Here is an 11,347-nt window from a genome sequence, read left to right on the forward strand (position 1 = left end):
TCTCCTGGTTTCAGTGCAGTTACAAAGACGAGTGAAAAGCAGCTTCTCTTCTCTCTGTGTGCCTTCTGCCGGCAGTTCACAGCCTCCTTCACCACAGTGAAGCGTAAATACCTGAAAATATACTGCAGGTACTTTAAGTTTGAAGTAGTGGCTTCACCCGGCGGGGAGGCTGTGACTCTACTTCAACAGCGACGCTGAACGACCAATGATAAGCTGCTTCTGTTTCAATGTGTGACGCTGGAAATGCTTTTATTTTGAAAGGGTAGCTAGCTGAGGAATATTGTTTGTAGCTTGTGAATTTGGGGACAAGAGCTCAAGAACACTTTCTACTTTAATCAACCTTTCGGATGTTGTTTCAGTGTTTTTAGGGCGTGTCAGCGAACGCATCATGCGAGTAAGCAGCCAATACAAATCATCAACACTGTGTCAGTGCTGAAAAGCTAAACTGTCTTTTTTATCATGTATTTTCACCTGTGGTTTGAAATAAATCCTGATTTCAAAATAAAACACAGCAGACATCTGACAGTGAAGGTAGCACAGGTGAAAATGATCACGTTTAAGGCTCCTGCTCACCACTTACTCCGATCTGTGATCTGAAAGCCAAACACGACGCTCAGACAAAATGAAAAAGACAAAGGTTTTATTTGTTCAGCAGCGCCGTCGTGACTGACAGGAGGGCTGGTGCAACACAAGACTTCATTTACAGAACTGATAAAAGTGAGACAGAAGAAAGACATTCGTGTTCTTAAAGCGTCACTGATAAACGAGGAAGAGGAGGAGATGATGACGTGTACAGCCACAGAAATGCAGTGAAGCTGCTTCACGTCAGCCTGAACGTCACGGCTGAACAACAGTCGACGTCAGATTCAATTAAAAATACTGTTAATATGTGAAGATAAAGACATGGATAACAGAAAGACACACGGAACGATGGACGAAGAGTCGGTCCAACACACATCAGCAGAGACGTCCGCGCAGCTTCATTGGCTGGTTTTTACGTGTAGCGTTAAAAGTCAACAAATCAGCATCCAGCATCCACTCGGGATGATGGCGCTCCGCTGTCCAATCACCAGTTCTGACCTACGAATGGTGAAGACAGAGACAAAGCGCTGGGGTCAGAGACATGTGGGTCAGAGCAGAAACAATAAAAGAGGCTTTGAGAGGTGTGGATGGAGGAAGAGGAGGAGAGAGAACGGGATTGGACCAGCTCAGGTATGATTAGAGCTGATCAGGGAGGGCGGGGAACCTCCTTAAAACAGCAACGTGTCAGCGGGTCAGCAGGAATATTCCGCTCCCCGACCGACCTCTAAGACTCAACGCCACGCTGCCAGGAGAGAGCAGGAGGCCAGTTACACAACAGAGTCAGCGCAGAGGAAACTGGACTAAATGTGTCGCCCTGAGCCTCAGATAGCAGCCGCCTGCAGGGCGGGACCGAGCACCGCCATGAGAGCGGCGGCAGAGATCCAGAGTGAGATCCAGTGACGTTGCGGTCGGGCAGCTGAAAAATGAGCTGAAACGCTCTGTGACGCTGAGGGGGGGTGCAGGCTCCTCGCAGCACAGACTCCTCTCACATGGTCGCCTTGTTATCACATTATGACTCAAAGCGTGGTCCTACAGTCCTGATCAGAGCTGCCTTCAGTGCTCCTGACTGAGGCACTGGGCTCTTCTCCACAGGTGTTCAGTTACCTGCAGGGTTGTTGCGGTTGTTCTGGCGCCTCGCCGGTCCGAGCCGGTTCCCAAAGCGACCGACCCTGCGTTGGGAGTTCTGTCTGTATGAGGCTCCTCTCCTCGGCCCCTGACGAAGGACAGAAAGGTTAAAGACTCACTTTGCCCTCCTTGTGACTGAGGTCGAAGGTCAAACTCCTCTCTCACACTCACCATGTTGCCCTCTCGTCTCCCGCTCTGCTCCTCTGGCCAGTTGGACAGTCCCTGGTCGTCCATCAGAGCCATGTTGTCCCTGTAGTCCAGCCCAGACTCACTGACAAAAACACGACCACGATCAGAGGAAAACTCCAGAAGCTGGGCGTTTACAGAATAACTGACGCTGTTGTTGTTGTTTATTGTAGCTCTAATGGGAGACGTGATCAATAATTCATTTGGTTTAATGTCTGATGAGGACAGTTTGACCTCACTGACGTTTGAATCTCACAAACGTGCAGCTGAAAACTGCTGACAGCAGCATTTTGGTGCTTTTAGCCTTCAGCACTCAGCAGCTGCTGCGAGAGCAAAACTTGATGGATTCCATGAAAACAAAAACAACGGCTTACGAGACACTGCTTACAAGGACCTGCTCAATGAAGTTTCAAAGAAAACACATTAGGAATTATCTTGATGATAAAACGCAGGCTTAGGTCGTCATCTTGATCAAACAGCATAAATAAACTATAATAGATATATAATTGGACTATATATATATATATATATATATATATATATATATATATATATATATATATATATAAAATATACAGTTAACTTTCTGCTTAGTTCAAGCTTCTTTACTTGAACTTTGACCCTAACTGTTCACACGAGCTGTGCTTAAAAGCCTGAATAGTTTGGTGCACTTTAAAAGTGGTGCTGTTGCTGGCTTAAAGCAAAACGCTCCTGTTGAAGTCACTTGACCTCACAGCACCTGGAGTTTATTAGAGGGAAGGAAATGAAGCGGGGAAAGCAGCTTGCTCTCACCTGGCTGCACCCAGCGGGTGCTGTGGCATACTGTTGCCTGATATTGTGACTTGAACCCCCTCCAGCCTCTCCTGCCGCCTCCTCTCCAGGTCATGCCTGAGGTCACCCGGGCCTCGCACCGGCTGTGTAAACACATCGCCAATGTGATCAATAAGTAAACAAAATAACCTATTGATAGACGTTTTCACAACAACTGCTGCCTGCAGTCTGCACAGTGACGTCGCTCACTCACCTGCAGGGGTCCCAGTCTGGGGAACAGGGGCTCGTCATCGTCGTCGAGCAGCGAGTTCATGTTCAAGCTGAAGCCTCTGCAGAAGCCAGAAAAACAACAGGAGGTTTGTTTTCAGAGGACACTGATAATCTGATAATCAGCACCTTCATCAATACAACAGCTTTTAATGACAACACGTCGATAAGCCTGACTGAAAGAGGCCCGACAGCAGAAGCCCAGCGAGCTTCAGTCCTGAACAAGCAGAGGATTCACCTGAGGTCTGCTCAGACGCACCTTTACACACACACACACACACACACACACACACACACACACACACACACACACACACACACACACACACACACACACACACACACACACACACACCTGCACAATGCTAACCTGTTAGCAACCTGTTCATTTTTTCTTTAGTTCAAGTTCAAGAAAACTTCAACATCACAGCTTCAGCTCTGCCTGGACAGCGTGATGATGACAGGATGTGTTTTCAGAGTGTGTGTTAGAAAGCAGGTGATTCCTTAGAAGAATAAAACTATCATCAATCAATCGATGTGTGACGAACCGCTTTGAACTGAACCTCTGGTCCAGCGTCAGCTCCTCTGCCTCATCTTCAGCGTAGCTGCTCTTCTGGGAAGCTGAGAAACGCTCATTCAGGGTGACCCCCGGATCTCTGAAGTACTGCTCTGTGAACGCAGACAGGAAACACTTCAAGACTTAAACATGTCAAGAGTTTGTGGTTAATCACAGTCCGAACATGACAGTGTCACGTTCCCTGGTTACATGTGCTCAATACATCAAAGACCTTGATTCTGTCCGGCAGTGAAACTGTTCAGAAATACTTCACCATCATGTGACCTTCACTAAGACACGTTAGCATCACATGCTAACTGTGCCCATCAGATAATATACTGATTAGACATGAAAATGTCATGATTGAGTATGATTTTCACTCATTTTAAGATTTCACACCTTCCTCCTGAGCCCCAGAGCGAGCACTGCACCATTTAAAGCTACAAACTGGGACCAGTCAATTGTTTTTTAGATGTACACTTTGGCACAAACAGTGAATAAGAAGATTTTTTGGAGCAGTACCATTCTCACGAGCAGTTCTGAATCCAAACTTTGATTAAATTGTAGTTTGTTTGCTTAATTTCAGTTGTAGCAATCTGTGCGTTAATATATGCTAACATGCATCAGCGTCCCTCAAACTCTTCAGAATCATGTCCACTGTGTGTCTTCTGCTGAACTTTACCCTCATACCAAATCACTGCTTCTTTCTTGTCCTGTACAATTAAGAATCAAAAGTCTGGATTCAGTATAAAACCACAGACGCAGACGTCTGTACGCTGTGCTGACCTTTGACTTGGTGCACCAGTGTGATGATTTCCTGGGCGAAAGTCCCAGTGTGCACGGCGGTCTCCTGGTACGTCCCCGAGTGCTCCATCATGGGCAGGAAGTCGAGACGCTGGCGACCCACATTGACCAGGTCTAAAGAGAGCTGTCTGTCAGAGGAGTAGCACAGCGAGCTGCAGAGGGAGAGGAGGAGGAGGAAGAATGAAACGCATGAAGAACAGACGATAAGAGACAGAACAAGCTTCGTTCAGCAGCAGGAGCGCTGACAGTGACATGTGAGCATATTTCTACACCGCTGAGTCAAAAAGGACGTATAAAATCAACATACATAAATTACCTTACCATGAACTTACCTTTGACTTCCACATCTGACAGTGTTTACAATAACTACACCTGATGTCGGGTAAAAGGTGCATGTTCACCCTTTAGAGCGCACACATTCATACAAACTCATGATCTGTTTATGGATATTTATAAAAGGTTAAAAGTGAGAGTCGGAGGAGATGAAGAGACTCCTCTTTTTAACGGACAGGTGAGTTCAATGTTGGGTGAAAGTTCACACTTCTTTTCTGCTTTGATGCATCAAGTCTTGGGTTTGGTTCTCAGTTCCTCGGATGCTGGGGTCACAGTGTTCAGCAGACTTCAGCCACGTCAAACGACCTGTTCATGGGTCACCTGTTGATCAGTGATGGCTCAGTTTCTCCAGGATTTGACTGAACCGCCTTTAGTTTTCAGAGCTTTGCTCCTTTACTGAGCAGAATACAGGAAGTTATTGTTGGTGAGGCGACTTCTTTAACAGCACCGACAGCGCTTAAATGTCTCACCGTGAATAATTGTATTTTTGACTTTCATTTCTCGTCATTTTGATGTTTCAATGTTCAAGTCGCCGGCTTGAATTTGTCTTCTTCACAGGCTGACGACATTTACATTCATGCCTTCAGTTTCTGTGTAAACACCAATGATGACGCTTCGACTTGCTCAGCATTGATGACATTAACGTTCATGGCTGCTTCTCACAGCGCTAACGATGCTGCATCCCTTCATCAGCTGTTCCAGGCCTCACTTTCTGAGTGTAGCAGCAGTAGATTCAGTCAGTGAAGTGTGGCTTTACCAGCTGATTTGAGAAATAACTGAGACTTCACGCTCCGTCCTTCAGTAAAATCAGCCAGGGGTGATTTTTTCCATCCTTCAGTCCTTGTAATAAGACTCCCACTGGTTCGAGTCAGTCTGAGCTTGAATGCCTCTCAGCTGTCGCAGAGCGGACATGCTTCGACTCCTCTTCCCAAAATAAGCTTGTGACTAAATAAACGCCGCCATTCCACACAAACACATCACAGGTTTGATCACTTAAGGCAGAGGTTGTCCTGCTCATCCACACAAGGTGGGAACTTTAAACCGCGGTTTGCATCCACGTCTTTCCACTGATCAACGTCTGCAGGTTCTTCTATCCAAAATCATGTTCAGCATGTGGACCAACGACTCCTCTCATCTTCTTGTCAAATATCTTCATTCATGCTGTTGAAATAATGCAAATGTCTTCCCACTCGGCACAGATTCCTTCAATTCCTCTCCGGTGTTCTGAAGAAAATACAAGCGACTGCTTTGCGACGACGTGGGCGATGTTGCTGAATCGCAAAAAGATTTGTTCACCTTTGTTTTCACAGAGCGCTGCTTGACTTCATTCTTGAAAGGTCGGCTGTTAACAGACATTTCCTCCTTCAGTTTCAGTGCTGTTGGGTTTATCTTTCACGATCCAGCTGCAAAATTAGTAACTGAAATTTCTCCAAATGACTCACAGAAATCAGAAACGTCACTTGTGGGAAATCAGCTCAGCCAGAAGCACCTGCGTAGCACCAATCAGGAGGCAGTTAAATCCAAAATGAGCATCACAGAAATCATCCCACACGGAGAGCTTTGTAGAACGGGGTCATCTGAGACCAAACGTCCTTCTGCTGGCAGTCAAATGAGGACAATTTTCCATTTTCAGTCAAAGTGGATCCAAAGAAAAGCCTTCTCTGGAGGTCTGTGACATACCAAGACGCCGACGACACACTGCTCTTCAAACACATTTCTCCATCAGCTTCTGTCTGCAGGGGGTTGGTCCACCTCTGCAGCCCTCGTCTCTTCATTCACCAGCTTGAGTTCAAAGTCTTGCTTCTTCTATGATCCTTGTGAACCAGTCAGGCCCGTTGGACGGCCAGTGGTGAACGTGAGGTTTCGTCTGCTCGCCTTGGAGCGTCAATCTGCCTTTGATTGAATCCTTCCATCATCTTCTGCATCTGCCCTTTTCCTGCTGATTAAAGGATGGATGAAACGTACTCGTTATGATGCTTTTCTGCCAGTCATCATCCAGGCTGTCCAGTGTTAGCCTTCATGACCTTTAAAATGTCCCAATGGTCCTCAATAATTGTGTCATGTTTCAAGAGTAATCTGAGGAGTCAAACCGTGGCCTCAAGCAGTCGTCTGCTTTGGAGGCTATCCTCTTTCTTGCTTTAGGACTGAATGTCAGGTCCTTCATCAGGTCATTCAAGTTGAGACTTGACGACTCAGTCTAAGTATTGATGATCCTTTCACAGTTTCCAGCTTGAGTTTCTCCTCTTCTTTGTGCAGAATGAGATTCAACTGAAATGCTCATTTTTCTAAATAGCGGACGCCAGCTTGTTTGAATCACAGCCGCTCACCCAAAGACGCTCTCCACATTCTTCCATCAAGCATATTTTTAATTGGGGTTTGATTTCTTCAGGTGTGAGCTTCTCCTGAGCTTCTACAGTCAAAGCAGTGAAACACAAGGAGCACGTTTCTCTTCCTGGCATCAAGCTTTCAGGTAAGGACGAGTTCATCTTCAGAGGGAAAGGTATTGTGAGAAACTTCTGTGAGGATACAATCTGACTGATGCTTGTACCACCAGCAGATCCTTCCAGCATCCACGAAGGGACACATGTTAGCAGAGGTACAAACTCTGGCAGCGCCTTCCAAACAGCAACCAAATCCAGCTAAATGAAAACGTACGTTGCGCTGTGATTCATCTGTTCAACCAGCCTCCACATGACGGCGTCTTTCCTCTCCATGAGCGTAGAAAGAGAAGTGTGAACTTTCACCTTTCACCCTTGATAAACTGATTAAGAAATACTCTTCCTACCTTTTTTGGTTTACGGGTCGGCTCATATCCACTTTGATGGTTAGCGTTTCCTCCGCAACGGCGGTCACGTTATCGTTTTTCGGATCGTTCCATCCGCACATCCTCTGACGGGGCATTTTAGGGTCCAAGTCAAGGTGTCGGGCCAAATTTCCAGGCCTGTCGTGTTTCCACTGTTGAGGCCGGGTGTCTTCTGCCCAGTCAGCCTTCCCTTCGATGGGATCTTCATAACCCTCTTCACTGAAGGGTTGGTACCCCAGTCCTTGCTCTTCATGAGGAAGACCTTGATATCCATGGGAGGATTGCTGCAAGCGAGGTTGCTTCCGATGCGGTCCAGTCCTTCCACCCTGACCGTGACTGGCCCGCCCTCTCTCTGGGCGGGGGCCGCCCCTCCCCCGATGGCTCACAGGGCCATCTCGATTACTGTATCTCACAGGGTTTGGTCTATCTTGTGGTGTCGGACTCTTCCTGATTTCACGATAGCTGGAGTCTCTCCAGTTATCTTGAAAATGGCGTCCTCTCGATGCTTTCCAATCATCCGACCTGCCGTCTGACGTCCTGAAGCGTTCCTGAGAGGAGCTCTTTGGACGGGGACTCCTCTGTCGATCAAAGTCAGGATCTCTGCGACGGTCAAACTGATCCCACCGCGACAGTTCTCTGCTGTCTGTGAAGCCATGATCATGCTCAATGATGACTGGTCCCGAGTGCCGAATGTCTCCATGGGGGACGGTCCCCTCCGTGTCTCCTCCAAACCTATCTCTGGGTGTGTCCATTGAGTAACGCTGTTCCCCAAAATCCTCCTCATTCCTGTACCTGTGACAGCATAAGAGGAGGCGACATGGTTCAACAGTTATTCATGAAACTGTCACATCTTCACACGTGGTTAGAAATTTACACTTGAAATTAGCTTTGGACTCATCTCACTGTCTACATCAAATATCTGATTTACTCATGTTCAAAACTACTTTTGCCGTGAAAACTTACATTTGATTGAACATTTTGTTCATGAACAGAAACGTTATGACTGAGCTGAACACGGTGAGAATTTTTTAAGCATCAGACGAAGCTGCATAGCAATAATATTTTAAGCCGCGTCATATGTTTAACTGGTATTTTACATTATGGAAAACAAAGCATGACGACAGTGAAGAACTTGGCTCTATGGAAAATAAGAAAGATGAGAATCCTCTGCTCTCCCCGTTTCCTTTTCCCTGCGATAGTGCTGCAAAGCCTTTCAGTTTAAATTTACCCAGAGTAACTGCTGTCCTCCATTTCTCTTCTTTGCCTTTTAGCAGGGAGGTTCCTCTCTTGGTATGAATCCTCTCTTCGTCGGTCTCTGTTAGGACCCTGTGTGTTCCTCCTTCCTCTTTCCCTACCTGCTCCCTCTCTCTGGTCATCCGATCTCGCACCGGGACTACGCTCTCTGAACCTCCCACGACCTCTGCCCTGCTCCTCTCTCCTCCAGCCCATTCCAGGCTCGCTCTGTTGGTGGTCTGAATGAGACCTTGGTGTCGGGGGCAGTTTTTCCCTCGTCAACTTCAGAGGCGAGTGGGGCGACCGCCGCCTGTTTTCAAAACTCTGGAGGTGTTCTCTAAACCCTCCTCTGCGTCTGTCTCCCTCTCCTCCTCCATCACGCCGTGGGGAAAGGCTCCGCTCATCATAGCCCATCACATCATGATGAGGTGATAGCCTCCTGCGGTCAAACTGCTCCTGGTTTGGATGGTGCTTATGCCGAAAGTGGCGGTCATCTGAGAAAGGAGGGGATCTTCTGTGGCCTTCTGAGTGCACATCTTCCCTGAAGTAATCCAGGTGTTCTTCAGGATGTTCTCTGGGGCTGTGGCTCCTGTCCAAATGATCTCCATCCAGTTCTGCAAGGACTTTGTAAGGATCAAAGTCAGTTTCCTCCCATGGCAACCTCCTGAAAAAGTAAATATTGGGAGAGTGGGGACAGGAATCAGTAAACAGCATTCACACACATTTTAATTTAAGATAACAACAAAGATCAAAGCGGGTGACAGCAGTTTGCTCTGATTTATGGGACACAAACATGAATATGAACATGAAATAATGACAGCGCACTAACCTGTAATGCGGTGATCTGGACCGTGGTTTTGACATTTTGTCAACCTTTAAAGAAAGGAGAGGTTAGACTGCAGGCAAGACACAGTATCCAACAGCACAGACAGTCACTACTGAACTACTTCATTTAATCACGTTAACGAGAGTCTCGCAGGAATCAGCTCTAGTGGTGTCAAGTTTTAAAAGTTAAACTCAAACTCTAAAATTGATGTTTTGTTTCTAAAAGAAAGCACATCTGTTTTTATAGGTGAATCTGAACAATCCTAAAGGCTTGAAGTTGAACAGCTGAGAAAGAGAACATATTGATGATGTCATCAGTGGGCGAATTCTGGATTCAATGATAAAGACACTTTTTTATTGTCTGCAGAATCATACCATGACCATATGATCTTAGCTTACTGTTCTGTAAGTTGGGTTTTCATCTCACAGTCTTCAAAGAGTTTGGTCTCAATGGAAATCAGTTCCCTGGTTTGTATACACCACTTCAGCCATATTTCCATACAGGTCTGCCATATATAAGTTTGGATTTATTGCAGAGCTGTTGGACTACACTGGATGTAAATCAGCAGGTGGAGTCAGCAAGCTGAAACAGAGAGCATGACTCTGATTTACATCGACCTGACCGCGAGCTCTGATGTAGTTTCCCCCTGAGAGAACTGACAAATATGTTCTCCTTTCAAATGACACAGAAATATAACCTAACACACTGGATGCTACCTGCTGTGAAGTACGCCACAGCTTTCCTGACGCGTTTACGGAGCAGACAAGCTAACTTTAGCTAGCTCTAACATTATTGTGTTAATGGGGGAAGCTTTTCCGGAATATCGGAACACTAGCCGATAGTGGGTATCATAATATATTAATGACACAATGATGTCCAAAGTTGTGTAGCTGTAGCTGTGTAACGCTAAAGCTACCGAGCGGCTAATGTTAAGCAAAGGTCTTACCTTCGTCAACAACACGCGCCAGGCTACCGCTAGCCAGGCTAACGTTAGCTAAAGCGAGGATAAGCGCAGCAAAATACCGAAATATAACAGTTTGTAATTTTAGAATGAAGCCCTATTTAAGACCAGATATAGGCAAAAGCAAGCTAAATGCACTCTATTTCCCACTACAGTCTGCACGAAAACGGCTATGTTGACATGGACTAGTTACGCGTGACCCGCATCCACAAACAACACAAGGGCGGAACTTCCGTCACGGACTTTTCAGAATAAAACTATTAGTTGTATGAATCCACAGTTCAACAAAACCCCCCAAAGACATCAAGCCAGCACATGAATAATAAAATTAAATGTAAATTAATTCAATTTTTTTTTCTGCTGTACGTGTTCACCCTCAATAATGATTTGCAGCACCCAAATTATTCTGAAAAGTTGCTGTCAAAGCTGACATCTATCACTAATTTTAAGGTGGTCAAATATAGGATACAGGGTCCCCATTAACCTCCAGTTCTCCCACTGTCTGTGCAATGTCTACTTGTCTGCTGGAACAGTATCTGGCCCCATACAGGGAGTTAATACTTAAAGGTTTATGCTTGCTTTGCAATTTTCAGCAGAACTTAATTTTCTTTTAAGGCACAGCAGACAGTGCCGGGGCAGTGTGATACACCGTCGTTTGTGGTGGTTTCTAGTTTCTGTGCGTTATAGTTATTTGCCAACATGAAGCATAAAACATTGAATTAGACGTGTTCAGATGACAGATTCCATGTGTATGTAACACTATTTCCACTGAGACAAGAAAAAAGATAAAAAGTCATAGTTTTGAGGTAGTTTACATCCAGTAAAATCATTAATTATTATCCTCAGATGGGTTCTGAATTGGTGCCAACTTTGGGTCAATTCAGCCATAAGCAGTAATAA

General features: G+C 45.8%; 1 protein-coding gene across 1 annotated transcript; it reads right to left on the bottom strand.

Annotated features, from left to right (window-relative positions):
* Nucleotides 1-618: 618 nt before the first annotated feature.
* Nucleotides 619-10,678, bottom strand: LOC139346750 (BCLAF1 and THRAP3 family member 3). Its single transcript, XM_070986003.1, has 11 exons — nt 10,433-10,678; nt 9,490-9,533; nt 8,656-9,324; nt 7,410-8,219; nt 4,274-4,443; nt 3,480-3,600; nt 2,918-2,993; nt 2,686-2,807; nt 1,879-1,978; nt 1,687-1,795; nt 619-1,080 (listed from the first exon to the last, which is right to left on the bottom strand). Exons 2-11 carry the CDS (start codon nt 9,522-9,524, stop codon nt 1,067-1,069), a joined length of 2,226 nt encoding a protein of 741 aa, XP_070842104.1. The 5' UTR covers nt 9,525-9,533; nt 10,433-10,678; the 3' UTR covers nt 619-1,066.
* Nucleotides 10,679-11,347: the final 669 nt, after the last annotated feature.

This window comes from Chaetodon trifascialis, chromosome 18 (assembly GCF_039877785.1).
Source record: "Chaetodon trifascialis isolate fChaTrf1 chromosome 18, fChaTrf1.hap1, whole genome shotgun sequence".
Classification (NCBI taxonomy): Eukaryota; Metazoa; Chordata; class Actinopteri; order Chaetodontiformes; family Chaetodontidae; genus Chaetodon; species Chaetodon trifascialis.

What these genes read in the sequence shown, in the direction of transcription:
- LOC139346750 (XM_070986003.1), bottom strand. Translation starts at nt 9,524, where the DNA reads ATGTCAAAACCACGGTCCAGATCACCGCATTACAG. An exon ending in CGACCCGTAAACCAAAAAAG is followed by an intron (nt 4,444 to 7,409) that starts GTAGGAAGAGTA and finishes CTCCCTCTGCAG; the next exon opens with CTCGCTGTGCTACTCCTCTG. An exon ending in CCAGACTGGGACCCCTGCAG is followed by an intron (nt 2,808 to 2,917) that starts GTGAGTGAGCGA and finishes GTGTTTACACAG; the next exon opens with CCGGTGCGAGGCCCGGGTGA.